The sequence below is a fragment of the Arachis ipaensis genome, chromosome B2 (genome assembly GCF_059453495.1).
Source record: "Arachis ipaensis isolate K30076 ecotype BB chromosome B2, ASM5945349v1, whole genome shotgun sequence".
Classification (NCBI taxonomy): domain Eukaryota; kingdom Viridiplantae; phylum Streptophyta; class Magnoliopsida; order Fabales; family Fabaceae; genus Arachis; species Arachis ipaensis.
Window position 1 is genome coordinate 111,275,592 of NC_142437.1, and position 24,868 is coordinate 111,300,459.

General features: G+C 30.2%; 1 protein-coding gene and 1 pseudogene across 2 annotated transcripts; both read right to left on the reverse strand.

Annotated features, from left to right (window-relative positions):
* Positions 1-9,858: 9,858 nt before the first annotated feature.
* Positions 9,859-14,251, reverse strand: LOC107627711 (ferritin-3, chloroplastic-like; annotated as a pseudogene). Its single transcript, XR_015904866.1, has 7 exons — positions 13,815-14,251; positions 13,351-13,434; positions 13,149-13,260; positions 10,731-10,794; positions 10,541-10,602; positions 10,356-10,421; positions 9,859-10,110 (listed from the first exon to the last, which is right to left on the reverse strand). The product of XR_015904866.1 is annotated as a ferritin-3, chloroplastic-like (transcript).
* A 2,576-nt stretch (positions 14,252-16,827) lies between these two features.
* On the reverse strand, positions 16,828-19,153 carry LOC107625796 (ferritin-2, chloroplastic). Its single transcript, XM_016328517.3, has 8 exons — positions 18,755-19,153; positions 18,521-18,604; positions 18,372-18,432; positions 17,981-18,068; positions 17,783-17,844; positions 17,607-17,672; positions 17,333-17,396; positions 16,828-17,173 (listed from the first exon to the last, which is right to left on the reverse strand). The coding sequence occupies exons 1-8, from the start codon at positions 19,057-19,059 to the stop codon at positions 17,124-17,126; spliced, it is 780 nt and encodes a 259-aa protein (XP_016184003.1). The 5' UTR covers positions 19,060-19,153; the 3' UTR covers positions 16,828-17,123.
* Between the last annotated feature and the right edge of the window lie 5,715 nt (positions 19,154-24,868).

Genomic DNA, 24,868 nt, shown 5'->3' on the forward strand with positions numbered 1-24,868 from the left:
ACCGGAGGGTGGGGGGTACCTGCAAGAGACTCAGATGCTTAAGTTAGCACGGGTATTAAACAGGTTTATTGTAGAATCAGAGTATGAGTTATACCTGGGTGCTTCAGTGTATTTATAGTAGTGAGATGTGACCTTCTTTGGATTATCTTATCTTATCTTATCTTTTGTTGAGGTCAGCTTATCTTCCGTGGAACCGCCCTTGTCTCTATCGGCTTGGGCTGCCTTTGGATCTGGGTCGTATTCCTTGAGTTGGGCCCTTCTTTGGGCTTTTCCTGTCGCTTTGGCCGACTTCTTCGTAAAGAATTCGGTCCGCTTGACCTAAAGAGGTCGATCGCTTTGTTACTGAACATCCCGGCTCGGTCATCTCGACCCAGGGTATGAACAGGTCCTAAATATACTGAGGGTGTCAATATATTTCTAGTAAAGTAGATAACCACCTTTTAGAGTAGTTCCACCTTTGATGGTGGATGACCGTTCCATTTTCTTAAGGAAGTTGTTGAGATATCATTTCTAGATAAATGGGAGATATCTTAGGAGTTAGTTACTTGTTTAAATAAGTAGTAATGAGTTGTTCGTTGTTGCGCCTAACCTCTATGAGATTGGGTAGGAGTAGATAGGGCCAACGCTCTTTGGTGGACTTTTATTCATTTTGGGTGTGGCTATATCTTTGGGCCAGGGTATGAACAGTGCCCCCTATTGGAGTCCGAGCTTTTACGAAGTCGGACTCAAGCATTTGTAGATCAGACTGCTTTCTTGTGGATTAAAACATCAACTCGGACAAATCGCCTTTCTTGGGTCTAGGTCGGGTACTCGACATATTTTAAAATTTGAGACGTTACGTCTTTTCGTAGTTCCACGCACGTTACTCTATGGTTACCTTGGTAACCGTGCACCATAAATGAGGGATCATGAAATTACTCTTTTGTCCCTGGTGTCTTATAAATACTCAAACTCATTTCTCTTTCTTCTTTTTTGCTTTTTTTTTTCTGAAACGTTTGCACTCAACAATTTTCCGCTTTCAACCTTTTCAAATTCTTTCGTGCAACCATTCTTGCGTTCAAGATTTTTTTATCATGAGACTTAGAAAGCTTTGCTCGTGCTTTTGAGAGAAACGTTCGTGTTTTGATGCTTGTTTGTGCTTCGTTTCATTTTCTAATTAAGGTTGGTCTTCTGTGATTGTGCTTTTGGTAATGTACTTCTATTTGGAATTTATTTTTGTTGATTTGGCGATGATTCATCGTTCATTTGATGGTTATGTGTCGTATTCGTTTGAAAATTTGCTTCTTTCTTGAATTTTGTTGTTGCCACTGTGAAGTTGAGTGAGGTTTCACTTTATGTTGCCCCAAATGGTACCATTTTTTTCCATTGAAGATGACACCATTTCCATATTTGTATGTTTGCTTGGCATACGAAGGGTTGTAAGAACTGTAACGTTCTTAGTTGATGACGACCCAACCTTTTGATTTTGTGTAAGTGTTTATGTTGTTATACTTAGCCTGCCGACTTGTAGTGATCTCTTTTTATTATATTGTAGGTATAGCTTTTATGTCCCCGTCAGTAATTCTCAACATGTCGTCTAAAGCCCCGTTTGACTTAACTTGGGTAGATGTATCTGTTCTTTCTGTCATTTTTGTTATTGATAATGAGTATGCTGAGACCTTTCGTAGACACCATAGGTTGTGTATAAATCGGGAGGATGAGAGGAAGTACGAAATTGTAGTTGCCGATCCTGAAGAGAGAATTTGTTTTTTTCCGACTTGAGAAATCAGAGTGCCATTTCATGTCTGTGTATGACTGTTTTTTAACTAAGTTGGGAGTTAGTCTTCCTTTTATCGACTTTGAAATCGAGATTCTTAATCTCTGTAATGTTGCTCCTTCCCAACTTCACCCTAACTCTTGGGTTTTGTTAAAAATTTATCAACTTATTTGCTGTGAACTTGACGTCCCTCTTTTTTCTAAGATTTTCTTTTACCTTTTTGTTCTTACCAAACCTTTTAGTTCCAAAAAGTAAGGCTAGGTCTCTTTCCGGGCTGTTCAAGGGAGGAAGGTCTTTGCTATTTTTTGATGATTCTTTCCACGACTTTAAAAATTACTTCTTTAAAATTCGATATGTTGAGGTGTCAGACTTTTCTTTCTGGATGAGAGAGATAAGCCCCTTTTTAGCTTGTATTGGGAGAAAAATCATGTAGTTGTTAAGAATAATTGGATAATTTGGATGAGGTCGAGGAGAGTGTAGTCGCTTTATTCCAAGAGTGTTGAGGTCGAGCTCCTTATATGAATACCAATAAATACTTAGAAAATCCAAGCCAAATCCAATTAGAGTTAAGTAGCATTCTTTTCATTTTGTAGATACAATTTTGTTTTGTTGGGCTAATGTGATCCGACTTTGATGTCATGTAGAAACAATGGCTGGAAAGCCGGCTGCTATGAAAATTTTTCGTTTTGTTAGGAAGAATGTTGTTGCCCGAACTATTCAACTAAAAGAAGTCGGTGAGTCAGGCGCCCTTCCTTCTCCTTCCAAGTCGGACTTGGGTGCATCTGCCTCCCTTAAAGTTACTCCCGATCCAACTCCTCCTGCCACTCTTCCTGGTAGTCAAAAAATTTCTCTGGCACCCCTACTCCTGAGCCTAAGCCTAAAAAGCGTAAGACTTTTGAGTCTACAACTGTCTATGAACCGGACTTTGATGGTATAGAATTTTGTGAAAAACACATCCTTTCACATAACTTTATTAGTATGGATGATTTTTTCATAAAGAACCATCTTCAAGTACTTGTCCGAGGTGGAATTTGGACAGCCGTATTGTTTTATTGAGGGTATTAGAGAAGACTCCCCTTAATTCCACTCGATACACTTTGGCTGACCTACAAACTGAAGTGGCATCTTTGAGGGAGTCAAAAAGAAGTAGGAGGGTGAAAAGGAGTCGCTTGCTTTCAACCTCGCCAAGGCTTGGGAGAGGGTGAAGCAATCTGAGGCCACTTGTGCCATGGCGGAGGGCTTAAAAAAGAAGGCTAAAGAGAGCTATATATACCAGGGTCTTTGCGAGGAAGCTAGATTTAGCAACATGAAATAAGCGAGGAAAGTCTATCAGTTGTTAAGCGGTCGCTAGTTCCTCGTTAAATAAGCTTCTGATTAGTGACTTAATTGCGACCAGTTACTTCTAAAATTTTCTTGGTTAGCTTTGGATTTGTTATAACTCTGCAACGGATTTTCAATGAGATTAGCGAGTAATTTGCTACAAAATAGGTAGGATATAGCTTTTGTTCTACGACAAGATTGCAGTTGTCAAGTCGTTCGCTAAATTAAAATTGCAACAACATAGCGACAAATGTATTGCGCCTGCTAATCAGCGACTTAAAATCAGCGAACGAAGTGTGTCAGTTGTTAAACGGTCGCAAATATCTCGCTACTTAGATCCAAGGCATTAATATCCATATTTCCACTTTAGCGACTAATTAGCAAGGAACACTTCCCTAGCTGAATGATTTATCTTGTGATGAGTTAGCGACGACTATTTTTTGTCGCTATCCTAATTTTGAATTTTACAATGTTATGTGACAAATTAGCGAGAAACTACTTGCTCGCTAAAAAATAAAAACTTTGGTGACAAATTAGTTAAGAAATTGTCCATCGCAAATGCATTTCAAGTTGTTTTGACGAATTAGCTAGGAAGATTGTTCCTCACTAAATCTTATTTTCTCACAAATTTTATTTAGTGACGAACTAGTGTGTAAATTGTTTCTCGCTAATTATATATCAAACACTCGCGACGAAACAATGACAACAATATCCTTTGCTATTTTACTTTTATTCGATTAAACCCCAAGTGACTCATTTGATAGAATATTGTCACTCACTAATTATTTTGTGACAAATTAGCGAGAAAATTTTTCTGCTCTCTTTTTAGCTACATAACTCAATTTGCGAAAAAAAACTTGTTTGTGAATCTCTCGATAATCGATCGTTATTCTCAAATTCGGTTATTTTGTGACCGTTTATTAAGTTTGTTGTTAGTGCGTCACTAATTTTTTGCTAGTTAATGATGAATTAGTGACAAAAAAATATTTTTCGTAAAAGCCTATCGCTAATCTATTAAATTCTTATAGGAGACATTTATACTTATAAAAAAATAAAGAAATAATATTAAAATTTTAATATATAGAGTAATTTAAAAGGAAATAAATCTTTAGAGAACATGAGAATAAAAAATCCTTTGACATAGTAAAAAGGGGAATATCCATCATGATCTTTGATAATTTTTTCCCTCGACAAAGAAAAGCCATTTTTCGGTCCTTGATATTTAATTTTGTGGGACTGATTAATTCCTTTATCAATGATCTCTTTTCAGAACATACTTATGTGACACGTTAATTACTAATATATTTTTCATTTAATTTTTATAAATAAAAATAATTTAAAAATCAATAATATTTTTTAGTTTTACACCATAAATTATTTAGCTAATGTATTTGAAAAAGGTAACAAAAAATATAAAAAACAAAACGGTCTTGACAATTATTCTTAAAAGATAACGAGACTCCTAACAAAAAAGAATTTGTCAATTCTAGTTAGTTCTTAATGGATAAATCAACAGTTTAACATGTTATGTAGGCTTATTCCGTTAATATAAAAAGAAAATATTAATAGAGGAGCTAATCAGTCTTATAAAAATAAATATCAAGAGACGAAAAGTGTATTTTTTGTTGAGAACCTCGTTATCTTTCGAGATAACTGTAGGGCAGTAAGTTTTTTTTCTAATAAAAAAGATAGAAAATTATATATACGGAGATAAAAAAAAATTATAACATAATAAAAAATAAAAGACTATGCTGTTTAGAAAAAAAAAAAATCTTATTCCTTAAACTAGAAAATGCCAAATGTCTAATAATTAATTATCTTTGCTTTACTTTTAATATATATTAGGTTTATACCCAAGCATTGCATAAAAATAAAATAATTAAATATGTACTTTTATAAAATATAGAAATTGATATAAAATCTAATTATTATGCAATTAAAAAAATTATAAATAAATTTAATTTGAAATAAAATTATGAATATATTCAATTAAAATTTATTCTAAGTAGTCATTTTTGTTTATTATTTTTTGTCTTTCTTCTTTGTTATATTTAAATACTATAATGCAAGAAAAAATTATTAGATGCAATACAAATATGAATATAATATTTTAATAATTAAAAATAACATCTATTTTTCCATGAATTATTATAACATCATGCATTTTTATTATTATTGTAATAATTAAATAATATTAAAAATATAAATTATTGAAAGAAAAAAGGCTATATATAAGCTAAGCGACAAGAACAATATGTAACTAATGAACATAATTAGATAAAAAAATTTAAAAAAAAAAGACTTAAAAATTTGTAACAGCATCATATATTTTAGGTTTTAGGACTTTATCACCAAATATATAATGAATTAATTGTTTAGAAACTAAAATAAAGAATTATAGTCATTAACTAAATTTATTAAATAATTGTATAAAACATTAGCAAAATGAATGAGAAAGAATAAAAGACATAAAATTATGTGAAAGAAATGATAAAAAAGACGTATGAAATGAACTACTGATTTATATAATAAATATAAATAACAATAAGAATAAAAAGTAACTTATATAGAGTGATTTATATAGAAATAAAGAGTTAAAAGAGATAAAAATATAAAGCTAAAAATTATATAAAAGAATAAAAAGTGATACGATAATAAAAAAACTATAAAATATAAACTTTACTAAAATACATCTGATAATATTAAAAACTATCTAATAATATATTAAGAATTCATTATGTTCACTAGATTTTTCTTAATGTGATTAATTTTCTCTAAACCATAGATAAACATTTACCAAGATTAGTTTTAAGAACAGTCACATGTTGCAATAGTATTGAGTCAAAAAATATAGTTACAATAGTCACAATAGTCACACTAAAGGTATCCACTTTAGAACACGTCATATATATATATATATTATATTACAATGTTAAATAATCAATAAAATTTATTATTTTTATAAATATTTAGTCAATAAAAATATTTTTATATTAAATTTTAATAATATAACATAAAAATATTAGACTAAAATATTAATTAATATTAATAAAATAATAAATAGTTCTAATATTATATATATGTGAATAAATAGATACTATAACAATTTTAATCGATAGTTATATTAAGCTAAAAATCGCAAAGCTACTACCTAATAATAATAATAATAATAATAATAATAGTAGTTTTATATGTCAATTAAAATTGACATTTCTACCCCCAGATGCCAGATCTACACAGTAGTGAGCAGTTGAGAAATCAGAAAACCATTCACCTAAAACAGTTCTCATGAACAGTCTCACTCTGACTCTCCCAATTGTATTTACCTAAACCAACGATTATGTTAACATAATAATTAAGTCACTTTTAAATTTGTACTTCTCCTCTCTTTCTTTTCAATAACATGACTGTGAATATTATCTTTCTTAACATACCATAATTAATATAAAAATATTATGTATATATTAAAATTAATTATTAATGAAATTTATTATTATATATTTATATACAAATATAAATATTATTTAAATTATTTTTAATATATATTTTATAATATATTTTAATAATTAATTTTAGTATACACTTACCATGATTAAATTAATTGTTAGTATGTTTTGTTACACGCCACACACTAGAGTATATATTATAGAGAAAGAACCAAGTAGAAACATATTGGAGATAAATCAACCAACTACTTGATCAGGGTTCCCATTTTTAATTCCTATTAGATACTATTAAATTGAGAATATTTGGTAAGATAGATAAGAAGAAGTAACAAAATCCAAATTAGATGCTACTTATTATTTAGTTTACTTTAACCCCTGCAACAAACATATTCAAATGCCATGGATAAATTTAAATTCAATCACTACCTTATTATGGTCGAAACCAACAGAGTTCTTTAACGATAATTGATGCTATATAGTAGGATCCAATATTTGTTTAAGAACTTGATAAGGCTAAAAAACGAAAATTAAAATCAGCAAGCTCATGAAGGCCTTGTCTTATTATATTCATCTCATAACCTTTGATTAATATTTCCATGAAGGGCATGCTGTGCATATAAATATAAATATGGTGGCGTCAAGATGCAAAGAAGAGAAGCAGGGTTAGTAGGTACTTTGAAAAGAAATGGTGAAGTGGAAGAAAGGGTTATGCTGCTTCAACAAGTGCTTCTCTATCTTTTCAACAAAGACTATCATCCTAAGTAGTAAACTCACTTCACATTTCAGGTTCAAACCTCAGAGTAAGCAACAAGTTACTTTAGATGTGAAATTTCTATGCATCTTTAAAGAAACTTTGTATAATCATATGAATTCTTGTTAGATATGACTCATAATTCAGTTGGCAATATATATATATGAATAGATAAACTTTAAAATTTGCATATTCAAGAAAATTAAGAAGGAATGATTTGCACATAACTCAAATTTCAATGGAATATAGTAATACATTTATTTTAGATAATCTATACCATTAGATGATGTAAGAGAGATTGATTTGTACATGGTCAAATTTTAGAGACTAAAAAGATAGTATAAAGTAAAATTAAATATTTTTTATTTCAGTAAGAGCACAACTTTAAAAACCTTTTTTGTACACATGACAACTTGAATAGTAAAAAAACAAGAAAGTTTTGTTCCAATTTATTGATTTCTGATTTAGTTTTGATCCTTTAAATTTTCTCCATGCAGGGCACAGAAAAGGGATTCTTAATAATTTGTATAAGGACATGGAATCTTATGGTGAATATGAAGATATACAAGTTATGTGGAAAATTATTCAATCTACCTCTCCTCAGTATGGCAGTAGCAACAAGGAAAGGAACAATAATAAGTCTTCATATTTGATTCTATGTTTTAGGCCAACTTGAATTTTGAATGCAATGAAGTGATACAATTTTTTCTAGATGGTCCAAAATAGGAATATGGGCATGGAAGGGGCTTTTTTTATATAAATAAATATTGAAAATACTTTATTTCCCAACATAAGCACTACTAGAAATGGTTATCTGCGTATCGCCAATTCTGGGGTGGCATCTACGAATTGGGTTTACACTCCAACTCAAAGGGAAAGGCCACGAAATGGTACTAGCAGCAGGTAAAAAAGCTGCACTTTCATTGGGCGACTGGCATACGCGAAATGGAGCACATCACCTCTGCCGCCCATGAGTTGGGAGAAATCAGGGCCGACAGCAGCGAATTGGAGCCAATGTGTGTTTTCCTCAAGTGTGTTTTCCCCAAAATGTGTTTTTCTCGTAGGTGCAACTTGCTAGAGCCTTTGATTTTACTTCTAATTCATTCAAGTTTACTTTTATGCAATTGTCTATCTCACTCTTTAATAAGTCATTCTTGTATTCAACACTAAACTTCATCCCACATAGAGCATTCCTCCTATGAAAGCAGCATGTTCCAATATACAAAAGGCATCATAACCATCCGCACCATACCATGCATCTCCACCTTCACATAATAATAATAGAAATAATAATCAATACAGGAAAAAAATGAATCATTTAAATGTTTTTCAATTTATTTATATTAGTGAAGATGGAGTGACTCACATCAATTAGTGTTAATAGAGTGCTGCTATATATCTCATGTTTGAGAATATTGTCAAAATTCTGAGGGAACTGCGCAAAAGCAATTTCATGGCCTTTCTCTTCATCCATCAAAAAGCAAAGAACATCCCTCACTGATTCTGAACTGTTTGAGTACATGTGACAATCTACATTTAGAACGATCTTCGCATTGCTTATCACTGATGACACCCTTAGCTACAATTAATTAATTAGGTACAATATAAGAAGAATTAATATGTTTCATTAATGAAATTGGTATCATTTGTACTAATGTAGCATATATATAGTTATGGATTAATAAAATTAGCACTTAATTTTAATACAGACAGATAACTAATCGTGTATTATTACATCAATAAAAATAACTAATTTTTAAAATTATTACTTAAAAAATTATCTAAACACACGAATTTTATTAGATGACTGAAATTATTATAAAAAATCTATATCAAGGAGTTCATGGCTCCAGCTTTGAAATTGTGATGGTGTTGGGATCTCTTCTCACGAGCCAAATACACAAGAGTTAGCAAATAATTCCCATCTTCATCTTTAAAATTATGCGGCTCCTGTTTATGCAGTATTATCTGTTAGCATAACAAGATCAAATCAATTAATTCATATAAATGATCACCTAATTAATCGACAGAAAAAGTTGTATCATAAATGTTACTATATTATTATACTTGAAGAATTGTGTCATGGTCAAGTCGAGAAGAATATAAATTTCACTGAAAAAATTCTCTATGCTTCGAGCGTTCTTCACTTGCTACTCTTTTTAATTTAGTTGCATCTTCAATTCTTTTTTTCAATTCTCCTCCTGCGCATTGGCTCCAATTGGCTGCCACCGGCCCTGATTTCTCCCAACTCGTGGGCGCCAGAGGTGATGCTCCATTTCGCGTATGCCATTCGCGCAATGAGAGCACAGCTTTTTTTACGTGCTGCTGCCAATGCCATTTCGTGGCCTCCTCCCTTAATTTGGAGTGTAAATCCAATTCATGGATGTCATCTCAGAATTGGCAATGCTCATTTCGGTAACCATTTCTAACGGTGCGTATATTGAGAAATAAAATTTCAATTAAAAAAAATTTGATATCCATATCCATAAAAAACACACCAATTTTTCATAATTAAACATAACACATTTTAAACTTCCATAATTACAAAAATTAGCCCCGCATTTAATGATTTACGCCTTACGGAATAATGAAAAAATTTGTGTCGATTTAGTATACTAGACAGAAATAAGTACAAATAATTTTTTTTTTTATTCTTCGTTCAATTACATCTTCTATTGGCAAAATTAGAAGCTAACTTGTGGAATTTAATGAACAATAGCCAGTGAAATTCAATGAAAAAGAAAAAATATTGACTAGGAATATATATGCATAGCATGACCCTTGGCAACCATTCTGAGTTGAGTCACATACTCTGAAATCTTCTTTATTGCTTTAACCTGTGCCAATCAAAACAAAAGATGTTACAAACACTAGTTTAATATACTCTATCAAAAGTGATGCAACCATGCTCATTTTCAAAATAGTCATATGATCATATTAACATCATATCTGAATGGTTGAAACTTAAAAGTAAAACAAGAGCAACCACAACATATCTGAATTTCATGTGAAACACAATTTTCAGTTCTATTCATCATTTCTTGTTCTAAATTCATTGCCTTTCACTTCAGCAGAATTTTACCTGCTCATCCAAAAACTCGCTCTCAATGAAGTCGCATAATTGTGGATCGTTGTTACAGTCAGCAACCTATAAATTCATAAAGAACAGTATAACTCATGAGTTCATTAGTCACTTGATCATACCTAAGATAATGTGATTCACATTAGAAAACAATTCAACCAAAGCTTGAGGTCAAAATAGTTTACACTGTGAAGATAAAGAAGCTTCTCATTCACCAACTTCTCCAAAGCCAGAGCTAATTCCATTGCTGAATTAAAGCGTAAACGAGAACAAAACAAACAATCAACAATTAGCATAGATAATGATTCGGATAACTAAATAAGATAACCTTATAGCATTGTTTGTGTCAATCTGCAAACAAAATTGAGAACTCACCATACAATACATCACCCTTTTGAGCATGTGCAAATTCTGAGGGAGGACTAGTGAATTTAAAATTCTTATAAGAGAAGAATATATATAAAATATAAAGTTTTTTTTTAGATAAATTATAATAATATTTTGATATTTTATTGATAGTAAAATATAAATTAAATTTATTATTATTTTTAATAATTTTTAATTATATAAAATATTTTTTGTGTTAATAATATATATTTTTTTAAATTCTCATTTTAAGAATATAGGTTAAAAATAAGGTTGGATACAATGATATATGATGATATTTAGGAATGTTCAAGCGTTCGAAAAAAATTTTTTTATTTTTTTATCAAGATACAGTTTGGAGACAAAAAACATTGTGTATCAAACGAGTGTTAATAAATATTATATCTAAAATGTATCTAACATGCAAATATGAGAAATCAGAAAAGTGTTCGTGTTTTATAGGCACTATCAAACTCAATAATTCAACACGTTAGAAAGTATGTAACACTAGTATAGTAGTTTATTACTCTTAGTCTGTTGCTATATAAACTCAGTAGATTAATATAGTACATTCCAGAATCAATATAATAGTGCATCACTTTAGAGAATATAACCTGAGTATGTATTTAGATTACAGTTTGCAAATGGGAGTTTGCATAGTATTGATTTTGTAAATTTGATTTTGATGAAAAGTAAGTTTGTGTTAACGTGATTTATGTTTGGCAATCTTTATGTGAAAATGAATTATAGTAAAATAAATGTTGTTTGGATTATACTACTCAAAATCACTTTTAAATGAAAAATTACTAAAAGAGACATCAATTAAAATAATTTTAAATATTATTCTATTATTTTACTTTAGATATTTGAATAAATCTTATTAATTTATTTTATAATAAAGTTAATATTTACTTACTAAATTAAAGTAATATATAAAAATTGACAAAATATATTTTAATACATAAAAACACTAATAAATATTAAATTAAAAGATAAAGCACTAATGAAATACATAAAAAATAATATCTTATACAAAATTAGTACATAAGAACACTATTATTTCTACTGTATGTGATTAATAATTTGATCCTTAATTGAATCTCGAACACGGTCCATTTCTGCGGAAGATAAAGTATAATAAAATATAAAATATAATAAAATATAAAACAAGAATTCACGTAAATAAAAAACGATAAAAATTTTATAAAACCAACCATATATGTCATATGAATAACAGAAATATAATAAAAGATAAAAAAAATTATATGAACTATATCAAATAAAAAAAATAAAAATAAACTTCGTATAAGATATAAATACAGTGCATAAAAAAGAAAAAAATAGAATTCATATGAACAAGAAATAATAAGAATACCATAAAAAAATTAATAACATACATGAGAGATTAGAACACTAAAAAAATATTTAAAAAAATTCAATGATAAAAATAAATAAAAAATAAAAAAAGAACAAAGTCAAATAAAAATAAAAAAGATACTTTACATGTTAAACATAAAGAATAGTAAATAATAAAAAAATTCATATGAACTAAAAAACAATAAGAAATAAAAATATAAAAGGAAGTACTATACATTTTATAATATTAAACAAAAAAATATTTTATAATTTATTTTAGTATCGTTAGTACTCTTTAATTTAGTATCATTTTGTATTATAAATTTTTATTATTTATAACTCTTTTGTTACTTATAATTAGTATATAACAAAAACAAAAATAAAGTACAGTAAGAAGTACAATAAAAATAAAAAACAAAAACAAAAAAAATTCATACAAACATAGTATATAATAATCACAACCAACAACATATATTATATGAACAAAAAAATTATAGTACAATAAATGATAGAAAAAAATAATTTATATAAACAAAAAATAATAAAAATTTCAAAAAAATTAATAAAAATAAAAATTTATATCAACAATAGTTGTTATATAAATAAAAAAATACAATAAAAATATAACAATAGAAAATTAAAAAAAATAACATCAGAATACTAAAAAAAATGATATGAAAAATATTTATCATATAAATAAAAAATACAATAAAAAACATAAAAATCAAAATATGAAAGAAAGAACTAAAAATAATAAAAAAATTAACATCTTTACCTTGACAGTGATGAAAACAAATTTGAAAAAAAAATTTGTAACAAAAAACGTACAGAAAAGAATATACAGAAAATTACTGTAAAATTATGTAGTTATGTGCATCCTTTTTATTTTTTATAGAAGAAATGAAGGGTACAATTAATAGATATAGAATAAATTTCTTACCTAATTCCTCCAACGGTAATTACTCTTACCAACGTGAACGTAGAAGCTTGAAATTTTAGCTTCACATAAACGTACGTTTAGAGGTAAAAACACTTTTTGGTTAGAGATTCCAACAAGTTGTCAAACATAACAATGGAACGTTCAAGACGCTCAAACGAGTTTTTCTATTCCCCAAACACACCCTGATATTTCATGAGCTTCTCAGCATGCTTTCTTTCTTCTTCACTTGATTCCTTAAAGAACCTACGATTTTCAACAAAATACAATACACTCAAATTTAAATCCCATGTGAGAAATGGAAGAAGTGAACGCAGAGAGATGCATGTTACTTACTTTGCAAAACCCTTGAGAGCAATGTCATCTCTGTTAAAGTATGCAAACAAGGAGTGGTACACATAGGAAACATTGTACTCCACACTGCATCCAGAGACAAAAATGAACCTTCACTTTATTTATTTTTTTAATGAATTGAGAAATTAATATATTTACATAAAATTTATGTTTAACTACATTCATTTTACAACGTATCAAAAAAAATATATATTTACTTTTGAAATGGAGAAAATTTTAGTAGCAAATCAGGACGAAAAATAGCAAAAAAATAATAATAATAAAATCAAAATTATAAATCAAAATAGATAATAACCAAACTATAATGTATACCAAAATTGTCTCTTTGTAAGATAACAATTTTATATATATAAGTAGAATAAAATCATGATCCGCAACAGAACACTAAAAATTAAAACTTAAAAGAACAAATATGATGGATTTGATTATGGGGAATAATCACTTACTTGATCTGCTCATTGATAGCGGATTCAGATTCATCAACATAGTTCTGTCGAGCCAACGAAACATTTGGTGTCAGAGGAACAGCAAGAGCATCTTTCTTCACCTCTTCAAATGGCTCAAATATCACACCAGTGAGTGGCGCATAAGGTGCATCAGCACCACCGAAAACCCTCAAGAAGCCAAAGCTTGAAGAAAAATCTGAAAGCTTTCTGGGAACAACAACAAAAGAAGCAACTTTGGAGACAAAAAGGGAGATTTTGGAAAGAACAATGAAAAGGGTATTGGGAAATGGGTTTGAATAAGAGAAAGGAAGAGGAAATGGAAGATAGGGTGGTAATGGAGGTAGCTCTGAAGTCTGAACTGTGAAGAGGGCGAAGAACAAGGGAAGGGTAAAGAGGATATAAGTAGTTATGGCGAGGGGCATTTTTGGAAATAGAATTAGTATGTGAACCGTCGGATTTGAGGGCCACGTGGACGATTGGGATTGGTTGTTTGGGAGGGGCGTGTGGCGATCTCGTGGTCTAAGTGGTGTGAAAGCGAAAAGAGTGAGAATCTCTGGTCCATGTTGTGGTGGCAACAAAGACAGTGATAAAGAAGACAAAAGTATTGTGTCTTTTACAAGATGGAATCTTTTGACCTTTGTGGATTGTGGTGGATACCAAGATTTTTGGCCAATGGCTGCAATGCTATTTTATGTTTAGTAGTAGAACACCACACACTTTGATTATGTACAGCTAATTATTTGGTTGAGGATTTAAAGGTATCTTATAATTCTTTTTGTACATTTTGAAAATGGAATGTAAATAAAAAGTTTTGAGAAATTATTTTTATACTTGGTAAAGTAAATTTTTTTGTAATCTATAGACAAATTTTATTCAATTATTTTAATAAAATAAAATAATTGAAAAACTAAGGAGTGATAGATGAGTTGATGTCATTGTTTTCATTATTGTTGGTTTAGGGTAAGGTTGAGTTTAGAGGAGGAGGTGGCACACTAGACGGAAAAAAAAGGTAGGAAATGGAATATAACTCGACGATGATGTGCCTGGAAATGAGAAGGTGGTAGTTGGAGATGGTCAAGTTGAAAAGAGTTGTGGGCGGCTAGTAACATTGGACAGAGCAAAATGTTAGAAATAAAACTATTTTTTATTAGTTTAAATTTTGAAAAAAAAATATTTTATAATATAATATTAGAATTTTTATGATTAATTTGTATAGATTTTGATATAAAAGTCTAAGATGTTAAGGGGGGTCAATCACCTAATATTAAGAAAAAAAAAAGGTAGACTAATAAAAGGAGAATTTATAAAAAATTGACCTCTCTTAAAATTATAAAGAATCAAAATGTGAAAAATTTTACGTAATTACTTATTTAAAAGGATAAAAAAATATTTTCTATAAGTCTTTTTATAAGCATAATCAAGGTCTAAGATTCTGTTAGCCATATGAAAATTATTGTTTACTAATTAATTAATGTCAATGTATCCTACACTTATGCTTTTTGATGATGTTATAGGCTAGTCTTATTCACGGGTATTCAATCCGATTCGATTTGGTTGGATAGAATTGGTAACTCGATCTACAAATAGATTGAATTTAGAATAAAGTTAGATTTTTTTTTTTTTTTATCAAAGATAGGAGACTCGAACCTGCAACTTCTTAATTGAGTATGGAGAGACTATGCCATTTGAGCTATTACTCATTGGCTTAGAATAAAGTTAGTTAATCTACATATAAGATTGTAGGTTTATCCTAAATTTATACTCCTAATATATATATAGATCTACTAAGTCAATCACTTTAATTAATATTATAATATAATTGTTTTTTCATAAATCTTACTTAAAATAATTTTTGGAATAAACATGAATTTTATTATAATTTTATTACTTTTAATTTTAATTTAGATTTTTTATATATATTTTTTATTAATATATTTATGAAATTATAAAATAATTAAATATTGTGTTTGGTTAAAAAAAATGATTTTGTTGTGGATAAAATTACATTGAGTCGGGTTGAGAATTTTAAAGTGAGACTAGAATTAAGATCGAAAAATTCTCAACTCTCAAATAAAATTAAATTAAATTTTAAAAAAATTTCATCCCACAAATAAGAATGAGCATAAACCCTTAGTCTTATCTATTGCCCTAGGTAAGTGGAAGAAACTTCAACCCCCAGATCATGCAAGCTCCTTCTTCGTGGGTACAAAGAAAATATATGGACAAAGAATATAGGCGTTTATATATTTTAAAATAACGTTTCTGTTACGGTAAACTTGTAAAAGAAGAAAAGGATTCAATTGAAAAATTCTTGTTAAAATGATATCTGAAGACATTTTTACAAAAGCGACATGTTTGATTAAAATGCAAGATTGTTAAATTTTTTCATTAAATGGATATAAGTTTTAAGAATATCTTGCTCTTGTATTTTTGAAATGTAAGAGTGAAAGTATAAAGCCTTATTATAATAATAACGGCCAATTTCATTCTCTTAAGTTTTAAGTAAAGAAGTTGTAAATTAATAAAATTGGTCAGACAAAGAATTCTTGATTCGAAAATTACAAAGTCAAAGATAAATGCTTTTAATATTTTCCATCAAAATTAAGAATTTTAAACTTCTTATACTTTCGCTAGGAGTTACTTGAAGGTTGAATAGTAGAGTAAATAATATAAAAAATAGCAATGATATTCAATATTAAAAATACACGGAATATGGAATCAACAATGGAGTTTGCTGAAAATTCTCATGCAACAAGAAGCCTGATCAATCCTTCACTCTTATGCATCTCATGAACTATAGGGACATTTCTCTCTCCCAATACTGTTTCACTAGAAATTAACATTTAGCTTCTACTAATGTTTAACATCTCTTTCTCAAATCTCACCATCATCATTTTGTCTTCATAAGATACTCTTAATGATAAGACCAATGTACTAATCATTGGCATTGAATGAAAATTAAAAATCATCACATAATTCATAGTTCTACTTGCACCATACAAATAACAAGCTCTTTTTTCGGTACAACATCACTTTTATTTCCAACAAAATGAAATTGCAAGCTACAAAGTAGAAGTAGATATACTTTCACAATATTGACTTCTAGGCTCTCTAGCCTTCTAGACAGACACTAGCAACCACATAATTCCTACATTAATACAAAGATCACTAAGCTAATCAATATCTTAAGCAAATCTCATAACACACGCATCTACGCAAGTCAAATACTAGTTCTATCGTACAACTATGAAACAACACACAACGTTGAGTTTAGACAGTGCCAAGTTGCGGAGAGCAAGTTGTTCAAGATTATACATGAGCTTCCTCATGGAGAAGAACTTGATCAAAGTGCCACACACCTGCAAGCAACAAAAGCAGAGTCATACTTTCAGTCAGAAACCCAACACCATAGCATTTTTCACTTTAGACATTTTATTTCTTCTTAGACTGTTTGGTGTGAAAATGTTTAGAAGCAATTTAAAAGTGAGTGGAGCTATCTATATAGGTTATGTGCATACCATGACCCTTTCCAACCATTCTCAATTGAGTAACATACTCTGCAATCCTCTTGATTGATTTAACCTGTACCAACCAAAACAAAAGATGTTACACAAACCCTTATTTAATTTTTACACTTTGTAATGATGCAAATATAATCCACCCTAATTTCTGCTTGTTCCCATGTAAGAATTTTTCATTTTATTCACTTCTTGTTCTAAATCTAGTGCTTTTATGGATCCAAGTTCTGGTTAACCTGAAATCTCAAGTAGACATAATTCAGCAAAGTTATACCTGCTCATACAAAAACTCGCTTTCAATGTAGTCGGCAAGTTGTGGATCATTGTTACGGTCCGCAACCTATGATTCATGAAGAACAGATTTAACCTTAAGAACTAGAGTTTAAAAATAATGTGACAGCATATTGAAAAACAATTCAACTCAGAGCAAAAAGGCACAAGAGGCATTACACTGTGAAGAGAAAGAAGCTTTTCATTCACCAATTTCTCCAAAGACAAAGCTAATTCCATGGCTGTATCAAACAGAAAAACGAAAATGAGCAAGTACAAAATAAGATTAAATTATATTGCAGAACACAACTAATAGCACTATTTGTATCAATCTGAAAACAGAGAAAAATCAAGGTAAATGACTATTGAGAACATTACCATAGAGTGCATCACCCTTTTCAGCATGTGCAAATTCTGAGGGAGGACCGGTGATGGGATGCAGTGTCACCCGACCACCGCGAACATTCTGAACCAATCAGAATCACACATCTCATTACACATATATCTTAAGAGCCAAGTAGTAACCAACAACACTAGCAAACTCAAACAATTCACTCAAGGCACTAAGTATGCGATCTTAATTAATTAATTGAGCATTAGGAAAATGGTTTGGACATATGACTATACAACATCAATTACTTTTTGTTAGATAATAATCATTTCTCTCCCTTTTCCTAAAGATCTTTCAATAAAATTTTGACCACCAAGGTATTTAAAACATAACACACATAACATAATCATCCTTAAAGCCAAGAGTTCCAACACCAACCTGATACTTTATAAGCTTCTCAGCATGCTCTCTTTCTTCTTCACTTGATTCCTTAAAGAACCTGCAATTTTCAACAAAATACAATACACTCAAATTTAAATCCCATTTGAGAAACGGAAGAAGTGAATTCACAGATGTAAGTTACTTACTTTGCAAATCCCTTGAGAGCAATGTCATCTCTGTCAAAGTATGCAAACAAAGAGTGGTACACATAGGAAGCGTTGTACTCCACACTGCATTCATACACCAAATAAATCATCTCATCATAAAAATAATTAATAACAACAACAAATTATGATAGCCGTACAAATTCTAAAAATATAGAAGATCTATAATTCTATGTAGAAAACAAGACAAAAGTGAGAAATCATGAGAATTCTTACTTAATCTGCTCGTTAATAGCGGATTCAGATTCATCAGCGTAGTTCTGACGAGCCAACGAAACATTTGGTGTTATAGGAACAGCAAAAGCATCCCTCTTAACCTCTTGAAAAGGTTCAAAAATCACACCAGTGAGTGGCTTAGAAGGAACATCAACGCCGCCCCCGGCTGCAACAACCTTGAAGCTCCTACTCTTAGAAGAAGAAGAGAAGCTCAAAGCTGCGATCTTTCTGTTCGCAGAAACATCGCAACCACTAGAAACAGGTGAAAGAGAAAAGCTAGAGACTTTGGAGCAAGAGAGGGCCATTTCGGGAAGAAGAAGAAGAAGAAGAAGAAGAAGAAGAAGAAGAGTGTGGTAATGGCGGCTTCTAAGAGATTCTGTGGTGCGAAGAAATGGGGAAGGGGTAAAGGGGATATAAGTAGTGGTGTTGAAGGGCGTTTTAGGAATATGAATAATTATGGACCGTTGGATTGAGATACACGTGGAGGGTTGAGATTTGTTGGGGAGTTGGGGCGTGTGGCGGGCTCGTGGCCCTATCCAGTGTGAATGTGGAATCAATGGAAATATCCTTTCCACGTTGCCACCACGAAACAGATCAAATGTTCGGTTCAGCGACCTCCACGCGCTCCACCGGGTTATTCTATCTCACTCGCGCTCTCAACGGCTCAACAATTTCTTGCTTTTTTTTTTATTTCAGATTTGAAGTTCAATTTTTTTGTATACTACTAAAATAATGCTTCTCTAAAGGAAAAAAAAAATGAAAGTAGCATTATCTCTTCGACAAAAATTCTAAGTGCATGAAAAAAATTCAGCTATCAAATTATTTAAGATGAAAAAATGTATATATCTTTAATTAAATAATTAACTAATTATTAGAATAATTAATTTTAACATAATAAAATTATTAATAACAGTAACATAAAAGAAATTATATGAGACATACGAAATATGTTTTTTTATCACAATATATAATTAATTTTTAGTATACACTTAACAGAATTTTTCTTCCACTCTAAAGTTTATCAGAAAAATTAATAATTCTTTAAAAATACTTGTTAATGCCACAATCATAACCGTTGTAGGTTTTTTTTACATATATTTCAATATATTAAAAATATAATAAAATTAGACATCCAAATATTTTTTTAACTAAATTTTTAATCAAATTTTCCGGCGCTTCTTTTTTTATATACTGGACATTTCTTTTTCCTTCTCTTTTTTTTTATTATTATTATCATCTTTTTATTTTTTTTCTATAAATATTTAAAAAATTAGAACACCAAATTTTTATACACAAAACATAAATTTTAATGTATAATACACAAATTTTAATATACAATACAAAAAATTTTAAAAAAATATATATTCAAAACATTAATACCTAACCAATAAAATATACAATCACATAAATTTTAGTGTACAACACAAAAATTCTAGTACATGACATAGAAATTTTGACGTGCAACATAGAAATTTTTAAAAGGTTATATATCTAGAATATTGACTTGCCCAACTAACAAATTACATTCGCAGCTAATTTTGTGTGTAATGTGCAAAAATTTGTGTACAATATGCAAAAATTTGTATATTATACTAAAAAATATGTACATCACATTAATTTTGGTGTACAACACAAAAATCTTAGTGCATAATACATAAATTTTGATGTGCATCACATAATATTTTTGAAAGACCATATACCTAAAACATTGACTTACTTAATTAACAAAATATATTTACAGCAAAAATTTGTATGTTATGTGCAAAAATTTGTATGTGATATGTAAAAATTTGTATATTATGTGTTTGTTTGAGTATTATTAAGTTAATAGAAAAATATTTTTTTAATAAATATCTTAAATTTTTTAGTGTGTTTGATAAATTTCTAATAATAAAAATAAAAGAATTAAAAAAATAAAAAATATTTTCATTAAAATTTATGACAAAAAAATTATATTATTAAATTTAACATGAAATAATATTTATCTTAATATAAATATCAAAAATAAAAATAAATAAATAAACAAATCAACATTAATAAATATTCATATATAATATATTTTTTAAAAATAACCAAATTTAATTGTCTAAATATAAGTAAAATTATTAGTTTTTTAAAAAAAATGGTTAAGATAAAAAAGAAGAGGAATGCTAGGAGGCCAGCAATTTTGGTGTTTTGTAACCATCAATTGGCCATCAATAGTGTTTTTAATGGTGTGAGATTACATCTAATGGTGAGAAATCACGCACTTTTATTTTGATGGTTAAGTGCTGGCCAGAAAACACAAAAGTTCCTGGCCCCTAGACTTTTCCAAAAAAGAATATTGTCTACCTATTAATATTCTTTAAATTGATAATATATCAAATTAATTTTAAAAATATATATAAAATATAATATTTAATTATTTTAAAATAAAGAGAAGAAACTTTTTTAATTAATTTTTTATTATTTTAAATTAATATACTTTTCAGTTTTTATATATCTAGGATGTATTGCTCCCTTCCTGCATCTTCGCACGTATCTCGGATGCACTGTTCCATATTAGAATATAAACATATCTCAGATACAGTGTATTCGAAATGCGCTAATGTTCATATCTTGGATGCACGCGAGATATGACTCTCAGACTTCGTATTACAGTGCATCCAAAATGTGACTATTTTTAGAAGTTATCCACTGTATTCCAAATATGACTAACTACGCATTTTAGTAAATTCTTTCACGTTTATTTAAATCGATAAATATTATATTTATTTAATTTAAATAAAAAAATCCTCATTCTTGTACTATAGTTCATTTTAGCTCATTTACATATACAGTATGCAGCATTCTTCACATTACTATTATTGTTCTTTCTTTTACTTTTTTTTGTTATCATATGTGCTATTATTGTTCACAATTTTTATTTGGTTTGTTATTATATTACTTTATTTTTATTTAGTTTGTTATTATATTCATTATTATTATTTACAGTATAATTTGTTCCATTAATTTTATATATTATAAAATTTAATGTAATTTGTAATTTAAATAATAAAACTCTAAAATCAAATTTAAGAAGAAGTCTTAGTGAAGTGAATATTAAAAATAAAGATATAATAAATTAAAAAAAAGTAAAAAATATAAAAGAAAAATGGAATAATTGAAACACTTAAATATTTTTGACTATCTATATAGAAGAGATATGAATGGGTAATAAGCTTAATAAATATTTCAATAAAATTAATTAAAAAATCTAAAAAAAATAGAAAAAGAATAAAATTTCAATATGTGCATAGACAATTAAAAAATATAGATGAAATATTTTTAAATTTTATTTTTAATTATAAACTAAATTAGTTGGATAATAGACTAGTCTTAGTTGGAATTATGAAAAAAAAAAGTCAACTTTTGAATTTTGGTGAACTAATAAAATTAAGGTATGTTAATTTTGTTATAAAATAATTCATAAGTTAATTTTATTTTTGAAATTTATTAGAGATCTTTTTATATTTATTCTTTTGAATATTTTAAATAAACTAATCCAAAATTTGTTAAGTTTAATAATGAAGATCTTAAATCTTTAGATAATCTTAAACAATGTTTTAAAGACATCATAGCTATTGGTTATGGTGCTTGGACACTATCAAAAGATTTCGACCCCAAATAATTTAATAATTAGAATAAGAGAAAGTCTAGGAGCCAGTAGATTTTGTGGTTTTTAGCCATCAATGATGTTTTTAATGGTGTGAGATTGCATCGTATAGTGTAAAATCATTCAATTTCCTTTTGATGGTTAAGTGTTGGCCTGAATTTAACAAAAGTGCTGTCCTCTAGTACTTCTCTTAGAATAATGAGAATTTTAAAAGTAAAAGTGACATTAATTGTACAAATAAATTAGTCGAAGAAGACATTACTAATTACACAATTATTCAAAGTCCTACTAGAAAAAAAAGAAGAAAGACTTCTGATAAAAAAAATTGAGAAATGAGTTGGAATAATATCTAAATTACAGAATTTGCTTGATCTTATTTTAGTTGGTGTGGAGTCAAAAGCTGTAACTAAGAAAGATGGTCACACTACTACAAAAGCGGAAGATAGCGGCACACAATTAGCAGCTGTTTTGATAATAGTCGCTATCTGATGGATTTCCAGCAGTTTTAATAGTAAACACGGGAAGAGCAGCTATTTGATTTGATTTTGCCACAAATTTAAAAAAAAAACGCTGCTAACCTAATTTTTTTGGCGATATTTTAATTCCTCTTTCCCAAAAACACAACACTCAGCACTCAGCAGCTTCAACAAATAAAAAAAGAAAGAAAGAAATGTTAAGAGAAGAGAGGGAGAAACGGAGAAGGAGAGGAAAGGGAGGAAGGAGTTGGGCCGGCGCTGCTGAGTTCGCCGCCGCCGCCACCGTCGCGTTGACGTGCCGTCGGAAAGCCAGAACCGCAAGAGAAAGAACTGCAAAGAGAGAGGGAGACCGCATCAGCTCACCGCGAAGCCAGCGCCGTCGTCGTCCTCATCACGGGTCTACACCGTCGCGTCTTGCCACTGCCGCCACCACTAAGCTTGCCGTCGTCGCCATTGAAGCCGAAGAGAGAGAGTGCGTTCGAGAAGAGAGGGAGAGCGCGCGCTCACGAAGGAGAAGAACGACGAAAAGGGAAGGAGAAGCAGAAGACGATGAACCCAGGGGAGAAGGAGGAGGTCTGTTCTCGCACCGTCCTTCTCTGTCATCGTGGCTGCCGTCGATTGGGGTCAAGGCCGTCGCCGTCGCACCCTGTTCCAGTCGCCATTAGGGTTTTTTGCTGCTGCCATTGATAGTGCCGCCGTTGGGAGGAGCCGAAAGGGGAGAGGAGGTCGCCGTCAAACACGCCGCCACCAGTTACAACCGTTGCCGAAACCCGGACAGATTCACTGGTAACTCTGCTTCTTCCTTAGTTGTTGACCTCAAGATAAATGGTTCATTAGTTGTTTCCTTGCTGAAAATATATTCCTGCATTCTATCCGATTTGAATTGTCCGATTTGAATTGTCCAATTCTAAACTCATCATCAACTGAGTACAGGTTATTAGCTCCACTAGATTCTATTTTTTATTATCCCTTTTTTCTTTTTAAGTTCCTTAAAAAAAGCTCAAACTTTACATGACCCAGATGAGTTTTGATCTGCCAAAGTTGGTTTTTTTCAGAGCGGAATCAGAGAGAACAGAAAGGAAGAAACATTGGAAGATTGAAATGAATAGGCATAAGAGCAAATGAGTGGTGGGTATGCTGACATGAAGCAGAAAACTAAAGACGAACATGCTCTGTGTGCAGTGTTGTAGTGTTGTTGTGTTGTGTGTTCTGAAGCTCAAAAGTGGAAGGCCCAGAAGATTCTGCATTGCTTTGCATTAGCGCGGCTCTCTTTTCTGAATCCCTCTTGCACTGCAAGGTCATCATCCGCCGCAGCCTCATTGTGCCCTTCTTGATCCTCTATCACCCTTATTCCTCCCACCCACCCACACCCCTGCCATAGTGCCTTAGTTCATCTCTGCCTCTCTATTTTCTTGCAGTCGGTGCCTCCTTTCCCTCTTTCCTATTGTGCGCTGTGAGCTCTTCATCCCCCTGTACCCTCTGCCCTCCTTTCCTCTCTCTTGCCCTTTCTTGCCGACATTGATCCATTGTTGTCTTGTGTGTTACAGATCTCACTTCACGTAGTCATGGTCTTCCCCGCAGTCACAGTCGCAATCGCCCTCTATGCAGTTTGTAGCTACCATCATCCTCCGCGCAGTTCCCACCTGCTCACAGTACCATATCCTTGACTCTGTTTTCTATTCCCAGAATCTTAGATATAGCATAAACTTGTTATCTTGTGCATTTTGTTGTTTTTATGGAATATGCATACAAACTGTTTGATAGTTTTCCTCAGTGAAAAGCGGAGGAGCTCAACCTTTTATTTTCATGGATTTAATAAGCAGTTGCGTGATTCTTTCTCTTTCAAAGTTTTAGTTTGATTGTTTTATTTTATTTGAAATTAGTATATGTTGAAGGGTATCATTGATGGTGTGGTTATGAGTTTATCAAAAGATTGATTATGCTTGGTTTATTCATTATTATGCTTAATGCAATATTTTATGAATGATATGAAGGAGTATTATG